We start from the raw sequence: 18987 nt of genomic DNA, 5'->3' as shown, positions 1-18987 counted from the left end.
TTTGTAATCACAGCTCACACACGTCATTGCATGTGATGGCCAAGGGAAGAGGAGAATATTAGATTACAGAGGCGGTATAGAGAAGGCCTCATGTACACAGTGAGTTTTGAGGTGGATTTGAGCAGGAGAAAAAGAATGCAATCTTTAACATAAGCGGGAATGGTGCTTCAGAGAAACAGAACCAGAAACACACACACACACACACACACACACAACACACACACACATTGGAGATGGGAATTTCTACCTTGTCCATCACTGTGAAAGCCCTCATAATAGTTTGCAAAAGAAAATATAAACACATTAAATGTACACTTAAGACACCAAAAAGCACAAAAATGCCTTTTTTCTTTTGGATAATTTAAGATAAAGGTTTTTGACAGAGACAGCTGCAATTACTTTCTTCCATCCACTAAAAAGTTCCAAAAAGACATGGAAAGTTACCTTGGGAAGGTAAGATGAGAAAAAACAACAACTTCTTCTTAGGGTTGCAGTGAGGGGTATGTGAAATAACCTACACAAAAGCTCTTTCTAAATTATAAATGCTGCATAAAGGCAATGTATGTTCTCTAACACACATCATAATGTCTCATTGAATCTTCTGTTGTGATGGTCTTAAAAAGGTATGTTGCTTGTTTTGCAGCATTATACCAGCTGTGCAAAAGGTTAACAACCTGTGAGATCTCCTAAAATGTGATAAATACTTGTAAGTTCCAAGAGCACTGAATTCATAATCTTTAAAAGAAAAATGAGGCACCAAACATAATCTTAGGTGAATTCACCACATATATGACAACAGCAATTCAGTATTATATTTGCCCTAATTTCTTAAGAGTGAATCTGTTAGTTCTGAGGGGGTTTGATTTGCTTTTCTATGAAACTACCTTGTTACATTTGTATTTCCACCTAAACTGCTAGTACTGAAAGGCAAAGGCACCATAACCTCAGGGCTCTGCAAATTACTACCATCAGGGATCAGTAAATGCCACAGTGCTGACGACACTGGACACAACACATGCTCCACACTGGGTTCCAGATGCTGTGGATTATGCGGCTGCTCAGTTTCTCAGGGAGGGGCACCATAGGCAAAGAGCGATCTGGTGTAAAAGTTCATGAAACTCTTTCCAGTAACAAGTGGCCTGGGATATTGGGTCCTTTCCCCCATCGATCATCACAAGGGTGGCCCCTTCCACTCTCACACTGCCTTTTCATCCTCTCCTCTCTCCGGTTTCCCCATACTGTCTTCATTTTATATTTAAATGTTAGGGCTGAATCACAGTTAAGAGCACAGAGTGGGTTATTATTATTATTTTTTCCAGTTCTGTTCCCCTGTCCCCAGCCCCTTAGTACCTTATTGCCCTTGATCAACACTTTTTTTTTTTGAGATGGAGTTTCCCTCTTGTTGCCTGGGCTGGAGTGCAGTGGCGAGATCTCCACTCACTGCAACCTCCGCCTCCCGGGTTCAAGCGATTCTCCTGCCTCAGCTTCCTGAGTAGCTGGGACCACAAGCGTGCACCACCACACCTGACTAATGTTTTGTATTTTTAGTAGAGATGGAGTTTCAACATGTTGGCCAGGATGGTCTCGATCTCTTGACCTCTTGATCTGCCCACCTCAGCCTCCCAAAGTGCTGGGATTACAGGCGTGAGCCACCGCGCCCAGCTGACCAGCACTCTCTTTAATTAGGCCCCAACATTTTCTAACAGTTGATATTTAGATTGGACGTTTTTTTTTTTTTAGCTTTTAAGTTCAGGGGTATATGTGCAAGTTTGTTAGGTGAACTTGTGTCATGGGGGTTTGTTGTACAGACTAGTTCATCGTCCAGTTATTAACCCTAGTACCCATTAGTTATTTTTCCTGATACTCTCCCTCCTCCCACCCTTCACCCTCTGATACACCCTAGTGTGTGTTGTTCCCGTCTATGTGTCCTTGTGTCCTCATCATTTATAAGTGAGAACGTGGTACTTGGTTTTCTGATCCTGCATCAGTTTGCTAAGGATAATGGCCTCCATGTTCTTGCAAAGGACATGATCTCTGAACACGTTTAAATAAACCATGAATACCCATTAAGTGGAAGAGCGGTGCAAGTCAATGGCATGTGCTTCTGCCTATCAGTGTGAATCCAGCTGTGCATTAGGACAGCCCACCTGGGAAATGGGCTGCCTCTGATTGTCAGGGTGCAGGCTTATCACTAAGGAATAAAGATGGACAGGATTTAGTGGTCTGAAGGTTTGCACTCTGGATTTCCATGTCCCAAGGGGACGTTAAAGAACTGATGCTGTATTTGAAAGTCCAAGAAGCATCAAGCCACACCATCCAAGAAGGCTGGAATACCAAGGGCAGAAGAGAAAGCTGTGGGCTGATCTGGAAAGAGCTGGATTTCCCAGGACCAAAAGGACAGAGAGTGATAGGTTCCTCATGTAGAGGGAGCCTTACCTGTTGACTTCTACCCATTACCCCAGGTATAGCAAGATCTCAGGGGTAGGTATAAGAAAAAACCCTACTAGTTAGCTGGGCTCATTGACTCATGCTTGTAATTCCAGCACTTTGGGAGGCTGAGGTGAGAGGATCACTTGGGGCCAGGCGTTCAAGGCCAGCCTATGCAACATGTCAAGACCCTGTCTCTACAAAAGAAAAAAAGAAAAAGAAAAAAGCTACTAATAGTAGAAAAAAGTAGGATATGGAGAATGCCAGGGCCACTGGCTCAGAATGGGATTTAGTGCCTTAGATAAGAAGCATCTCCACGGCAACCATGGTGGTTATGAGGCTAGAGGCCCTTCTGCAATTTCCCAGGATGGTGTAACCCTCGGGATTCTTGAACTTAATCCAAATATGGGGAGTGATCCCCATTTCTAATGACATTTGATTTCCCACAAATCCTGGTGGGATGGGAACAATTCCAGATTTCATCGATTTTGGATAAATATGACTTTCCTACACTCAGTATCATGGAACAAATTCATCTTATTTATAGATGTTTAGCGTGCACCCACCTACCCCCTGCTGCCTCTGAGAAGCCACAGCCTGAGCCACAGGTCGTGCCTTCTGCCCTGCCACAGGTGACCACACAGGCAGGCTAATATGACTGCCACAGCATGGCTTGAAAAGTCAAGCTGGGCTGGGTAGATTCTCCTGCCTTCAGCAACTTGAATTAAAGAGATGGAAGTAAGTTCCTGGGAAGAATGAGCACAGAGCCAAGAGGCCTGGACAGTCGAGGCTGGGTGGTGCATGAGAGTGTGCTCAAGCTAGTGGGAGCAAAGCCTCTGGGCGAATGGAAGAGGCCAGCCAGGAGAGGGAGGGCCACCACATGCAGAAAGTAGAAGCAGGGAGATACTGTTTCTCGCACATAGAACACTCAACAACTATTGTGACTCAGTAAGAGTAAAATGTATATAGCATACTATATCTGTATATGCCCCAGCCTAAGACTTTTTGCCTGAAGTAATCAGTAATCAGTCTGATTCTTTTGACCACTGAACACTGCCAATGGTTCTGACTTGATGCAACTATTTATTTAGAATAGGCTATCCTTGGCAGGGCATGGTGGCTCACACCTGTAATCCTAGCACTTTGGGAGGCTGAGGCAGGCAGATCACCTGAGGCTGGGAGAGCCTCACCAACAAGAGAAACCCCATCTCTACTGAAAATACAAAATTAGCTAGGCATGGTGGCGCATGCCTGTAATCCCAGCTACTTGGGAGGCTGAGGCAGTAGAATCACTTGAACCTGGGAGGCGGAGGTTGCGATGAGCAGAGATCCCACCATTGCACTCCAGCCTGGCAACAAGAGCAAAACTCCGTCTCAGAAGAAAAAAAAAAAAAAAAAAAACAGGCTAGCCTTAAGGAATCACAAACAAGGAATTGACAACCAAAACAAAAAGTTCTGTTGCTTCTGCAGCAAATTGCAATCGCAATTAAGTCTCTTTGTATTCCCAGACCATCACATAAAAATGATTACAGATGCAAAACAAGTACGACCTAATCTGAATGCAGTGCCAATTTTGCATTCAATACTCCTGTGCATGCTGCTTTCTCAAAACTTTCAGAGAATTAAGTTGGGACTAAGTGATGCGACTGGTTTAAGAAGTGCTAAGTTATAAAACACGGACTCTTTGAGTGGACTCACTTTTCAGGCTCAGCCCAAGATACTCAAATTTATACCCTAGCAACAAAGCAAGTTTTCCCTTGAAATACACCTTTCACTGCATTTATTTTCTTGTAGTGCTTTTCTGTTCTTACGAAATAGAAGATTTGAATGTCAGAATTTTCACTGGGAGCCCGGGAGAAAGGTACTCACAGAATCTGATATTGAATATTCTACTTTTAGAACCAGTGTCTATTCTCAGGGATGTACAAAGAGTCAAAATCCTGTCTTCAGCTGACACTAGTGAGAGAATAATTTTGGGGAAACTTATTAGTCTCAAAATACTAAATCCCCTCTTTGTCTGACATTGTATAGAGCTCAGTTGTTGCTTCACCCCTTCTATCCCTCCCTTACCGCTGGTGTTTTTTTGGCTGAAAGTTTGGCCCATAATTTAACAAGGTAGTTTCTGTCTGTAGAATGCAGGAGATCACCCATATTCGAAGAAATATACTTTGTAGGATGTGCTTCAGATTTCAGGTGGGAGGTCTTAACATCTGGTAGGAAAAAAAAATAAAGTTTAAAATAAAAGTCATAATATAAAGGAAATTTCTGAAGTGATAGAAATGTTTTATATTTTTATTTGCCCAAACATAACAAGCTTGATACTTAAAGTCTGTGCATTTCGACTTTAAAATAAAATAAAAATATATCTTAGAATAAAATAACTCATAATAATAAAATCAGCCTATAATACCTAATAGATATATCCTCTGAATATACCCAATACTTAATCAATTCAGGCTTATGAATAGAATCAAAAGAAGTAAGACATGTCAAAAACAGTGGCTTCTAGATATTTAATTGAAAAATTACCCTTATAATGACTTTTCATTTGATGGAAGTCCAAAAGGCTAAAAGGAAAATAAACTGTGCAATGCTAAGAGGCTTTGAAATAGAATGGAATGATGAGGCCACTGTTTAACAGAATTTATTCATAAATAATATCTAATATTTCCTTTAAGATGTTAGAATGTTCAGAGACCTAGGGTATAAGAATGCTGTATAAATTTTCATTACTGCTCATTCATAGAGGCGCTAGGAGTAAATAGCTTTGGCTATATGGGAGCATCAACACTTTCAGGAGTATTGCTTTTAAAATGCTAAAATAAATGATATCCACATGTACCTTCAGTCAATATGATGGACTGAGCAGAAGTGGAAAGCTACCCCCACCCAAAGATGAAAAAAATACTAATGTATAACATAAATTTGTTTTGTTTTTAATACATAGTAAGGCGGAAACCAAGAAAGAAAATTTTCTAGGCGCTACAAGTGCAGTGAAGACTCGAAGTCAGAGGAGTAGGAATTGATGCTAAAAGGTCAGGGGGCATCAGGGGCTGAAGTTTGAACACATGGTATGAGAGGGAGCCACAGCGCCTGCATGCTTAGCATACAAGACCTGACTTGGCCAGGTGCAATGGCTCACGCCTGTAATTTTAGCACTTTGGGAGGCCAAGGTTGGTGGGATGCTTGAGCCCAGGAGTTTGAGACCAGCCTGGCCAACATGGTGAAACTTCATCTCTACAAAAAATACAAAAATTAGCCTGATGTGGTGGTGTGTGCCTGTAATCCCAGCTAATTGGGAGGCTAAGGTGGGAGGATCACTTGAGATCAGGAGGTAGAGGCTGCAGTGAGCCATGATTCTGCCACGGCACTCCAGCCTGGGTGACAGAGTGAGACCCTGCCTCAAAACAACGACAAAAAAAAAAAAAAAAGAAGAAGAAGAAAAAGAAGACCTGGACTGTTTGATAAGTTGACAAGTTGGAAAAGGGGTATCTGGAAATGTCAGTCCACAGATGTAGGGACTTTGCCTGCGAACAGATTCTTACCAACCAGACGATAGAAACACCTGTGGGAAATGAGACTCTACTTTGGTTTGGAATCTGAACTTGAACTCCCCCCAAATTGTGTGGCAATCCCAAACCCATAACACAACGTAAAAGTTGTCACAGACAAGCAAAAGTATTTAATCATGGTAAGGAAGTCTAAAGTTCCACCTAGACCCTGTCTTGAGAAAGGGAGCTTGAACAGATGCAACAAATGGGCGAGGACTATATCCAAAGAATTTCAGGTCATAGAACAATCTAGAAAGGAATATTAAAGAAACTGTGTTTAATCACAAAGTGACAAAATGAGACAACTGTAGGCAGAAACATTTGATTGAAACATCTGTTGAATCTCTGTGATAAAAGTCACTTGACCCATATTTATTGAGCACCTGCTATGTGCCGACTGGTGCTCTGGATGCTGGGGATATAGCAGTAAATAAAAAGTTCTTGACCTGTGGGGATTACATTCTAATATTGGAGTCAGATAAATAACACATTAAATAATGTCAGGTAATGACAAGTGTGATGAAGAAACAGGAAGCTGGATGAGGGGACAGCATGAGAGATGGCATGGTGGTCAGAGGAAGTCCACCTAAGGTGGTGACAGCTGAACAAATATTAAAAGGCATAAAGAAGAACAGCATTCAAACATCTAGGGAAAACTAGATCAGACAGAAAAAGTGGCTGGTATAAGAACATAGATGTATCCTTAATATAACTGCATCACAGTAAAGAATTCAGTGTGGCTGAGGCAGAAACAGAGAGAGAGAGAGAGGAAGAAGGTGCATCGGTGCATCCTGTGCTAATTTGTCTTTTGGAAAAAACCCTTGTCCTGTTGATGTCACTCTAAGTACAGAGCATTAGGAAAAAGACTAGATGAACTGGAACCATAGAAATAAGATAAAATTTAAAGAAATAAAAGCTATATTCACTGAAATAATTTCCATACAATAGATCCTACATAATATATGAAAGTTTATTCAAAATACAGTTTTTGTGTCCGGGTTCCTTTTTCCAGTTTTCTAAGACATAAGCTGTCTGTACTGTGGTGTGAACAAGTCAAGTTCCATCTGATGACACAATGCAGCTGTAATTCCAAAATAATGTCTTAATGATTTCTTGGCAACAAAATGTTTTGGGTAAAGAGAATGTGTTTAGATTACTATTAAACTACATTGTAATACTACCACTTTAATGATTTGAACTCCTATAATGAAGACTTTCATAGAGTTCTTAATATATTGTCTAATGTCTTAATACATCAATGGACAAAAAGCTTACTTCCCAATTTAAGGAAAAAGCCATAATTACCGATGTTATAACACCATGCAACAAATTTTCTTAATGTGATTTTATTCAAGCTATCCAAATTAAAGTCAACCTTAAGGCAACATTTTAAATACATATAAACTACTTTACAGTCCACAAAAAGAACCAAGTTCTTCAGTATATAGGCTAGTTAAATTTATTTAAATACCTGCAGTGAAGCATAAATGAATTTAATGATCCCAGGCAGATTTTTAAAGTTATTTTATGGATTAGTATCACTACAAATGCAGGAAAATATAAATGAAATATCTGGAACAACTGAACCCACGTTTCAAATTAATTCTAAATGGCTTAGATCTTTTATGTTAGACATACTCATTTGAAATCAAACAAATTAAAGTAATATTTGTATAAAACATTTTAAAAGAATAAGCATAAAATCCAACCTAAACAACAAAAGCAGTAGAGGCCATGTACCTAAGAAGAAAAGATTTGTATGTATATTTCACATTATATCATCAAACAGACTAAATAGGGCCATTTGCTGCAAAAAGGAAAGTTAAAAATAGAAGATGTTGATGATCTGGTATCACAGGCACGTAGCCAGGTCAATAATTAGTGATGAACTTACCATTTGGGGGTCAGGTTATAAATATTTTGAAAAACAAAAATCTCTATTTTAATGACAAGTGTTTCTACATTAATAAGATTTCTTACATAGCAAGGCAATTTAGTCATTCTCCTGTCCAAAAATATGACTGATTACTTTTCAATATGAGCTTTTGACATTTAAATAAAACCTTGCAAAAAAAAAAATGTACCAACACTAGAGTTGATCTCCCTTTGAAAGCACTTAGAAATGGATGACTTGGAAACAGGCTTTAATTTTTAAATAAAAGTCCTCAGATGCACAGATGACTTCAGAATCACTTATTTTTTTCTCCACTCAAATGGGGCTTTGTAATCCCAGCACTTTGGGAAGGCCGAAGCAGGCGTTCACTTGAGGTCAGGAGTTCGAGACCAGCCTGGCCAACATCGGCAAAACCCCATCTCTACTAAAAATATAAAAATCAGCTGAGCATGGTGGCATGCGCCTGTAATCCCAGCTACTCGGGAGGCTGAGGCAGGAGAATCACTTGAACCTGGGAGGCGGAGGTTGCAGTGAGCTGAGATCGTGCCACCGCACTCTAGACTCCAGCCTGGGAGACAGAATAAGACTCCATCTAAAAATAACAACAACAACAAGAAAACCATATAGTGAGGGGTTTTTTTTTTTTTAAAGGAAAAACTAACAAGAATAATTTATACCTACAATGATTAAATGCATATATACATATGATGTAAATACCTGTAAAATCAAAATCTCTATGTCTTGATACTGAAATATGTAGTCACAAAAAAGAGTTTAAAAGAAAACACAATAATCTACTATTGAAATTTAAATATTTTAATATGATAGATAATTTGTAGTGGAAAATTAAGACAAAAGTTTAGTTCATTAGGAAGTGCTATCACAAAACTAAAAGTGGCAAAATAAGCTATTTTTCTAGGACAGAATTACATCTTAAAAGTCTTGTCTATCTGTGCTTCTAAGAAAATAATAATATCAACTAGAAAAATAATAATTTTGCATAGTATCCATAATTTTCCATAGCAAAATAAACTTTTAGAGTAGAAAGTTATCACATAAGTCCAAGGAAATACAGTAATAATGTTGTAAATAGTCATGTTATATATAGTAAAGTGAATACATTTATTAAACTACACTAACAGTGAAGTGCTATATTCCTGAGTGACTAATCAAACGAATAATTAGTTATTTAAACAAAAACAATTTCTATATCAAGAAAAAGGAAAACATATACATTTACATTCATAAGAGCAAATAAAGTACAAAAACGTTCTTTTCCAGTAAACTTCATACATTGTAATGTCTTCAGTGGAGGTGAACTAATGGGTCAATATTTGGGCCTTGCATCAAGAATGTTCCAATGAAAACATAGAGCAATAAGGCCCAGAATTCCAAAAAAAAAAAAAAAAAATGGATGAGTATATAATGAAGTAGTTACTGGACACTTTAAAGAAGATAAAACACATAGAACAGGTAAATTTCAAGAGTGGAAACTTGCTATATATGATCTGTATTAATATGGCAGATTTGGGGAAAGAAAAGAGGAAAAGGGTACCAATGATTGGCAGGAAGCTTCAATACACGCTAAAGATTTCCTTTCCTTCAACTAACACGTTCAAATAACTGTATTTCTGATGGGACTGCCACCCAATCCCACACCCTAGGCATGATCTTTGCTTGCTAAGGGCTTATCCTTCAAGAATAACCTTTTCAAAGATGTTACTTCACTGGTCACTTTCTCCAGCAAAAACATTCTCTTTCTTCACTTTGCTTTTCTATTTTTATCCTAGGACACTGAGGGTGTATAGATCTGGTAATTGTAGAAGCTGGTCTTTGTCTCAACTGAGCCACAAAGAGAAAATAAAATATCTACTATCTGGACAAGTGACTTGACAGCATTTACTATCTAACCAATCTGAAACCCAGAATATAAATGATCTTGATTTTATCAATAATGAAATCATAGTAAAAATAACAGCATTTATTGAGCATGTACTATGTGCCAGGTGTTACTACAGGTCTTTTATGTGTGTATCACATGGAAATTCATAATAATCTCAGAATTGATGTTTCCCTACTCACTTCTCCAAACTGCAATGCCTCCTATGAATGCCCATTGAAGAACCTCTTGATTTTTATAATATTTTGCTCAACTACAATTTCTTTCCAATATTATTCTAAGTTCCTTAATTAAATCAAGGTTGTCAAATTTTTAAAAAAGGATTTTCACAAAGACCATCTCATTTACCAAATATTTCCACCCAGTTTGAACAGTATCATCCTCTTTCAATGAATGGGAAAATGCAAACTTTTTTTGCTGCTTTCATGTTAATATGAACAAACACTACTCATAGAAGCATTTACTGTGTGCTAGATATTGTTCTGGGTGGTTTTCAGTATATTAACTCATTTAATCCCCATAAAAATACTGAGGTAGGTACTATTATTGCCTCCATTTTATACATGAGGACTCTGTAACTTGCCCAAGGTCACATGGCTAGATTGTAATGCAACTGGAATTTTCAAGGATTATTTTGAATTTTACTGTTATTTGCTATCATGAATTTCTAAGGTTACAATCTGTAATAAAAGGTCTTCAGCTTTTGCAAATCATGACTGCACTCTCATAATCAGTTTTAAGATTAGCGGTTTGATCTTCTAACAAACACCATTTATCTGTCATCAACACAAAGAAATGGTTAGGCCCTTCTTATCCTCTTCTCTGAATGCCTGGTCAATACGGAAAAGTGATTTCTAGAATTATGTCTTTCAAATTGGACTACGCAATTAAATTCATTTACAGACATACTGTGCTACATAGTATATAAATAGTGCAATTATCTGAAGTGGAACTTGGTGGATCTTTTTATGGTAATAAGATGATTTTCGGGCTTGTCATGGAGCAAAAGGCAAGGAAGTAAGCTGATCAAGATTGTTCTGAAGTGTCTTTTTTTTAAAGCTTTATATAAAACGTATGCATATGAATTTTGGATGTATCTTATCCTGAGCCCCAACATTGACAAAGAACATAACTGACAATACACCAGATCCTTGTCCCAGAGAAGAATTCAGCATAAATGATGTCACTCCATCCAACCTCACTTGAAGGCAACCAGACCTGGGGGGCAGTCTGGTAACAGGCCTCCAAGTAAGGATAGCATCAAAGCAAAGCTCTAGGGCACTCAGTGCAGGTTTTTTCAAACTGCAGGTTGCAAACAAAATTGTGAAATCAATTTAGGAGGCCACAACCAGAATTTTAAAAATTGAAATTCAGTGCCATAGAAAATATCGGAGTCGTCTATCCCCATAGTAAGGGTGTTTTATGACACTTTTTTTTTTGCCAGGTGTGTATGTGTTTACTGGGTCATGATATTGTAACATGTATACTTCTAATTATGGATCTTGGTCAATAAAACTTTGAAAGCCACATATCTAAGGAGTACTAGGTACATATAATTTGCTAAGCACTACATTTAATAAAACAGGATTCCTCATAACAAGCAAATGGAGTCAGTTGCAGTAAGTGGATCTTAGATCATAAAATGAATCTTACATTTTAGCCAGTCCAACTAATCACCCAACATATGAAGACCTTCTGTAAGAGTCCCATAACACAGCATCTAACTTCTGGAGCAAGCCAGTCTGTTCCTCTGCAAATTACCTCTAACTCTTAGAAAGTTCATGATGTCAAATCAAAATAGAATGTAAGGCTGTTGCTTTCGCATGACAGCTATTCAAAGTGTGCGTGTGTGTGTGTGTGTGTGTGTGTGTGTGTGTGTGTGTATGTGTTTAAATTTAATTCTATATAACTTTTTCTGAATAAACATAGGTCATTGTAGAAAATCTAAAAAATACTAAAAAGCATAGATGGGAAAATAAAAATTATGCATAATCCATAATCCAGAGCTAATAACTAGAGCCATACTGGCTCTACCTTCTTAATCTGCTTTCTACTTATTATGCAATAGTTTTCTCTAATTAAATATTCTTCTACGACATGATTATAACGACAACATAATATTCCAGCATATAGCTATACCATAACTAGTTTCTAAAATCCCATTAGATAGCTAGATTATTTCTAGATTTTATCATAAAAAACACTGATATGAACATCCTTGCACATAAGTGAGTTCCTTATGATAATCCTCAGATTCGAATTACTAGACTGAAGATACACAAAAGGTTACGGCTTTGACAGAAAATTGTAAAACTGTGCCCCAGAAAAATTGTGCCGATTTACTTTCTCTCCTGAGACATAAAAAGTGCATTTACCCACAGCCTCGCCAACAATAGGCATTAAGTTGTTTTTCATCTGCCAATTCAGTACAAAAAAAAAGTCTATCCTGTTTTAATTTATAATGAGGTTAAATACTTTTTGACATATCTATTGGCCATTTTTATTTCCTCTTCTGTGAATTTCCCAATCATGCCCTTTGTTCAATTACCTTTTGAAGTTTTGGAAATAACTGATTTAGCTCTTTAAATATTTGAGGAAGGCTTTCATGCCAAGTGGCAATATTATCTCCATTGATTTGAATATTAGGTGCCAGTTTTCTTTAAAGGAGCTAAAGATGGTATTACTAATGTAGTAACTATAAGCCACAATGTTTTTTTGTTCCTATAAAGATCACCTTGCTGAGCAACATATCAAATGGGAAGGATAGGAACCTTGTAAATATAGATGGAAAATGGCAATTTTTAAACATTGTTATTCTATGCGTAAAAATCAGAGGTTTCCCTTATACCAAGAAAATCAATAATAGCACTAAAAACCTCTTGTTGATACTCTTTTCCACTCCTTTCCTCCGACCACAAACAAAATGTTGTCCAGTTCCACTGAATCTGAGACATTAGGAACATATACTACCAAAACAATAACAGAAACACAAACAAGTGATAGAAAAAATTTGGCTTATCACTTCCCTTTTGTATCCTAATGGAAATGCAACCCCAAATGCCTTCAGGAGCCTCAGAAACAGGCGCGCAAAGAGGAAAATCATACATTTCTAAAAGCAATTTTAAATTTCGAAAATTCTTCACCTAAACGAGACATGGACAACTCTAAAGTGCCCCACACCCACCTCATAGAAAATGAGTAATTATCTTAATTTTCTTCCTCTCTTGCACAAACTGCCCTCCCCCACATCCAATCGAAATATTTACCTAATTGGACAATTCGTGCCCCCACAGCCTTATTTCAGGCCTAACCTTCTTTCCTGGACTACAGCAATAACTTCCCTGCCACTCCTCCTGCTTCCTGTATTGCTCTCCTCAAATTCATCCTCTATACCCCCTCCAGACAGACGCCTCTCAGATACAAATTCAGCAGCTCCCCATTGTTAAAGATCAAGTTTCCAAGCTCTTTGGTGTAGCACAAAAGGCACTTTGGATCTATATAGACCTGCATCTCCCCTGGCATTCGGTTCCTTAGAAGATGCTATGCCTGCGTGTGCCCCTGCTTAGGCGAACGTGGTTCCTTCTTCTAAGAAAACTTCCTCTCCCCATCAGTCTGCTGACTATTCTGCAACCGCGAAGACTAAGCTGAAGGCTGACTTTCTCTTAGGAGTGTTTCCTGATCCAGTGTTTGTATCCCAGGCTGAATTCAGTGTCCTTCCTTGGTATTCTTATGACATCTGGAAAAGTTAACAAATGCATTTTCCTGTCTGTAGGATGCAAAATGTAGCCCAACACACTGTGGGGCCTTCAGCTGCCCTAATCACATGGCGTTATTAATATAATGAACTCTCTTATCTGTCTTCCTTGATAAAAGACAAAGCTTCTTGAAGTATCCTCATCACTTCCCCTTATCTAGCAACTATCACTGTCTGGCACATAGGGTGTGCTCAATAAATGCTTGTTGGATGAATGAACTTTTAGTAAAAATAAATACACTTTTAGTAAAAATAAATAAATGATATGTTTTCTACAATTACTGTATTATTTTCATCATGGACAAATCAGATAAATCAGAGGGCAATTACTGGCATTATATAAGCTCTTCATTTTGTAAGAGGATTTCTATATCCTGGATTTCTAAAATATGAGTTTCCTCTACTGCCCTTGAAATAACATTTGAAATTCATAGTTTCATAGACACCTCTCTTTTGTATAAGAGACATTTGCACAGGCATTTAGTCATCAGTTACGTTTTTAAATATGAGATACCAAACACAGTTTAGCATGCTGCTGTGTACACAGTAAGTGCTCAATAGATATCTTGTAGCTTTTAAGAGTCACATCTTGGGTTGTCCGTTTCAGTCACAATTATCCTCTTTTTGGGTGGAGTATAGTGTCCATACATAGGAGTAGGTTCAATAGGTATGTCTAAAGGTAACCCTGGCTCCTTGCCAGAGCAGATTGGTTTAAGAACAAGTGCCTAAACCAAGCTAGGCCAACAAGACTTTCTTTGGATTAGGATTAATGAACATTCATTCAAATTAATCCCTTTACAGCAGTGGGAGCTTCCAGAGGTAAAATCAGATATGGTCTTGAGAGCTGCTGGTGGCCATGTTTCCCACCATGTGCAGAAACTGATAGAGTCATCTGTAGTCCAAAGAATGAAGCCAACATGGAGAAAGAAACAGAGATGAGAAGTGGTGAGAGTCCTAGACCAGAGTCCAGGAGATGACTAGAGTCCTGGTTATGTTCCATAACTGGCCCCCAGTCTCTCTGAGACTTGCTGTAGCCTTGCCCTTCCCATAGTTTGGCCATATGAAATCTTCTACTCCCTTCTAATAGAGTCACACAAGCTGGCTTAGAGTGGACTCCTATCATTTGCCAGCAAAAGAATCCTGATGGTATGAATAGATAAATGAACAACTGATTCACTTAAACGTTCTCCCCATTAATTCTTTTAATTGATTCAACCAGATGGTTTGGCATAATAAAGGCATGGGCTAATTTACATGAGATTTCTATTCAGAGAAAGAAGGAAGGTATTCATTTTGAAATACATTTCAAGCAAAAGTAAGTTTCAGGCAACATATTGCCAAGACAAATCTGAAGCATTTGATCACAGAGTCATGCAGGCAAAATATGTCTTCTTCCCTACAGAAGATTCCCACAAGTTAACTGTAGATTTGGAACCTCCAGGAACAGCAAAGTCTTCCTGTCTCAAGAGTTCTTTTTGCTTTGAAACTCCTCGATAATGCAAGAGGGGTGAGAGAATTTTCTAGCAGTCTAGAAGCGAATTTTCCTTATGAAGAGAACAAAACTTAATGGCAATATGGCCCTGCTTCAGCCAGAGTTGGAACTCAGGTTGGATTCATGTCTGGACACAAAGGCTACTTGCTGACACCAGCCTTCCAGAATAGCTCAATTTGGTGGCAGCAGCTGATAGAGCTGCATCCCTCTGCAACAGCTGCTCTTCCAGGCTGTGATGGCAACAGCAGAAGAGGCACAGGAGTGCAGACTGGCTGCCTTCTAGGAATCCAAGGTTTGGACAGCGCTGAACAGCCCCTCCACCTACGCTGGCTATGGGTTCAGGAGGAAGCCAGTGTGGAGACTCACACGCACCCAGCCATAGCTGGTCGTTCTGTGACAGTGCTGCCTCGGGGTTCCCAGACCTTAATGAGCTGGTGGCTCCAGGGATGGCTTAAACCTTGGTGCTCTGACTGCTCCTGGGGCGCAGTCTTCCCTTCCGGCTGCCCTGCTCCACAGCAGACACCTGGTTCAGGGGAGTGGTGGGGCTTTTGTCCTGTGGCACTGTCCCATGTTTTCAGGTTCGCTTCTGTTTGGTTTGCTGCTTGGAAGCAAGTGTATTGTGCCTTTGGACAGAGCTCTGTCTGGCCTGACCTCTCCCCTGATGGGCTGGTGTGTCTTTGACAGGCTGCTGGGTTGGGGGCCCACTGTCCTGCTCTGGGGATTGCAAAGCAATCTCTCTCCTCTGAGACTTGCCCTTTCGATGAACCTGTCCCTTTCTCCCTGGATGCTCCACAGGAGCCGAGCTGTCCTGTAGCGACTCCGCAGGGGCCTTTTCCCTCTGGAGGGGTCTCCCGGGTGAGGGCTGGCCCTCCTGAGCTGGCTGATTGCTGTTGATGGGAGTTTTATTTTCTTGAGATAACCCTCCAAAAATCTCTGTCTTCCAAGATGGCCCTTGTTTGGACACATCTACATTCCGAGCCAGGTCATTTGTGGGGAGGTTGGTATGGGTCCTTTTTCTGGAATTATGGGGTTTTTTTTTTTATCTTCTTGTAATTGGGGGTCTTAGGTGATGGCTCGGCGTGGGGCGGCTCAGGAATTTCTAGTGTATGGACTTTGCTTCTCTGGTTGCTCAGATGGCCTAGTTTGTAACAGTTACACACTGAAATACTAGCTTAGACAAGAAACAAGAGGAGGGCTGGGGTCGGGATGGTCAGGCACCATGGTGGGAGCTGGCTGATCGTGGGGTTCTAGCTGCGAGGCTGGCTGGTGGCTCCCAGGCAGTGCCTCTTCCAGAGGTGCCAGTCCTCTAGCCGTCCCTTTCTGGTTGGGGAGTTTTTTTTCCCTAGCCCCTGTCTGCTGAAGTGGCCCCTGGTTGTGGGGTGAGGCCCGCATGTCTGGAATCCTCCTCCTGGAGGAGCCGCCTGCTTGGGGAGCTTTCCTTTCCTTTGCAGGCCTTGGATCAGGCTGAGTCCCCGAGTTCTGGGGCAGCCCTGGCTCCGGGAGAGGAGCAGGAATGCGAGGGAGCCTCACTTTCTGAGCCACCTCCTCCTGGGCGGGACTGAGGTTGCGAGGTGCTGCTGCTTGCTCCTGGCTGGCGGGACTGATAAGAGGGAGTTTCACCTCACTGACCTTCTCTTCCTGGACTTGCTGAAGACTGTGGGCTGCCTGGGGGCTCAGATTTGGTGGTGGTTTTGAGTGCGGAGGGCTGATGGGAGGAAGTTTACTGGTGTCTGCTTCCCGGGTTGGTGGAAGCCTGGGAGAGACAGTCATGGTTTGATGGGAGGTTGTTCCTAAAGCCTCTTCCCTGCTGGGCGATAGGAGTTTGGGTATGGGCCTCCTGCTCTGGAGGGGAGCCAGCACCTGTGGCTGGGGCAGCCGAGTGGGAGCCAGCCGGCTTCTAGGAAGCAAGGTCCCCAGGGCTTCCCTGGCCTGGGGCTGCTTGGTATCTGTTGCTAAGTCTTGGGGATGTGGCAGTTCTGGGTGAGGGATACTGACCCGGATGGTTTCCCATTTGGAGGTTTCCTCCTTCAGAGCTTGCTGAGAATCTCCAGCAAGTTTCTGCACCGAGTCAGGGCGGGAAGAATCTTTTGGAGGATCATGGTGGGAACTGCTGGGTGGAAGTCTGTCTGACTCAATTTCCTCATCCTGAATTCTCTGAGGGCTGAGGGGAGTGGGGCCAGGTCCCTGTGGAGGTTCAGACAGAGGAGGGCCAGTGGGGGTTACCTGGGCCTCCCCTGACTCCTCGTCCTGGTCTGGCTGAGGGCCGCGGGACGGGGGAGGGGAAGGGTGTGCAGGAGGCGCCAGGGTAGGGGTGATGGGAGACTTCCCAACCTCACTGGCTTCCACCTCAGGGACATCTGTCTCAGTGGCTGTTTGTTTTAGAGGAAGATCTGATTGTTGGACATCCTCTTCTGTCGGGTTTAGGGATAGGTCCTGGGCCTGCTGAGGAAGACCTGGTGCCGATGAACTGAGGTTTTGAGGGAGCTCAGGATTGAGATGGCTGTCAGGAGAAAGCTCTTTTTGATGGGTTTCTCCATCCTGAGCCAGCTCTTGGTTCTGGGCAGGAGTTAGGCTCTGATTTTCTAGGTCCTTGGCATGAATTTGCATTCCAGAGAGATGCTCTGTCATCTGGCCATCTGCTTGCAGTTTCGCCAAGCGCCTGGGAGATGGAACCAGGTGTGCTGGTACCCCAGAGACAGTCTTCTTGCTAGAGGGAGCTCCTGCTTTAATATAAAAAGAAGTTAACTATAAACAGAAGTTAACTAACTGCTTAGAAATTAATAAGAAAAACATCTTTCCCCTGTTAGATGCACATAGGCCCTTGAAAGGAATAAAATTACACATACAGGAGAACTTAACCTTCCCTTCTCCTTGGAGATACTAAGTGTCTATAATTCTCTCATTTAGTGGAACTTAACTTAGAACAATTTTAGTCAACTGAAAACATAAGCTTCAATGAATAAACATAAGAGGTTTATGTCTGGTTCTTATTCATAGAACCAAAATTTACATCCAGATTTGTGGGTGGTGAGACATTTTCCAAGTGAATGAGATTTTAAATTTTTACCAACTTAGAGATCAATGCTGCTTTCGATGGTAGAAACTAGAGGATGGACATCCAAGCCAGACGAAATCCCATTTGTTTGTTTCCTTGTTTAACGGCAGACCCCTTATATAAGCCGTGAGCTCTGTGAAGGGTTATGTCTGTTCACTAATACCTGGCAAAGGGGCAGGAACTGAGGAAATGGGTGATGAATGTAAGAAGGAAGGAAAGAATCGGCCGGACAGAATCACAAGGCACCATGGCTCAGAACAGCTGCTCCTGAGGACCCCCATCCAGGCTGCTATCCCCCCACTCACATCCCCAGGCCTCCCCTTGGACTTCCACATCTACCTTGCCTTCAAAAATGGCTCTCAGAGGCCACTAGCAATGCTGGTGTTACAGAGAGGTGTCAACTTGGTGTTGACGCCAAGTTCTCAGAGTGACTGATCTCTGGGATAGTCTCACAGATGCCATCATCCAGCAGGCACTTGTTCAGTGAGCACTTGTTCACTAGATGGACTCTGGAGGCCCAAATACCATCTTACCCCAGTCCTAAGGACATAGCTCTGAAGTGTGGAGTGGTCAGAGGTGGCACATCAGACTGGAACAGCCTTGAAGAAGCTAGTCTCAGCTCACTTTGGGGGAGATCTGATACTCAGAGACTCCAACCCAAATCAGACCTCTGAGGTGACCTTAGAGTGATCCATTCCCCAGAGGCAAACCAGGCTCCCAGCCCCTGATCCCCTCCACTGACACAGGATGAGCTTGCACTGCTGGGTTCTCACTGAGCCCCTGGTCTGGACACGTACCCTTTGCATTCCATCAAACCGGTGTTCTCTAGGGAGAGGGCGGGACAGGTGGGAACAAAGAAAGGCTTCCCTCTTGGTGCGGTTTCTGAGGGGATGTCCTGTTCATCATTCGGAACT

At 41.2% G+C, this 18987-nt stretch overlaps 1 protein-coding gene across 5 annotated transcripts in view; it reads right to left on the bottom strand.

Moving 5' to 3' along the window:
• Nucleotides 1-18987, bottom strand: part of LRGUK (leucine rich repeats and guanylate kinase domain containing) — a 147901-nt gene that overhangs the window by 37142 nt on the left and 91772 nt on the right. For 3 of the 5 annotated variants that reach the window (XM_054559827.2, XM_054559828.2, XM_063725789.1), the window contains one exon: nt 11167-17741. In XM_054559827.2, coding sequence (XP_054415802.1) covers nt 16186-17741 — 1556 coding nt within the window. In that variant the 3' untranslated portion in view covers nt 11167-16185. Of the gene's footprint in view, nt 1-4497; nt 4638-11166; nt 17742-18987 lie in introns of those variants that run through there. The other 2 variants (XM_054559831.2, XM_002818474.6) reach the window with 1 other exon arrangement.

This window comes from Pongo abelii, chromosome 6, assembly GCF_028885655.2.
Source record: "Pongo abelii isolate AG06213 chromosome 6, NHGRI_mPonAbe1-v2.0_pri, whole genome shotgun sequence".
Lineage (NCBI taxonomy): Eukaryota > Metazoa > Chordata > Mammalia > Primates > Hominidae > Pongo > Pongo abelii.
This window is presented reverse-complemented; position numbering and strand designations above follow the sequence as displayed.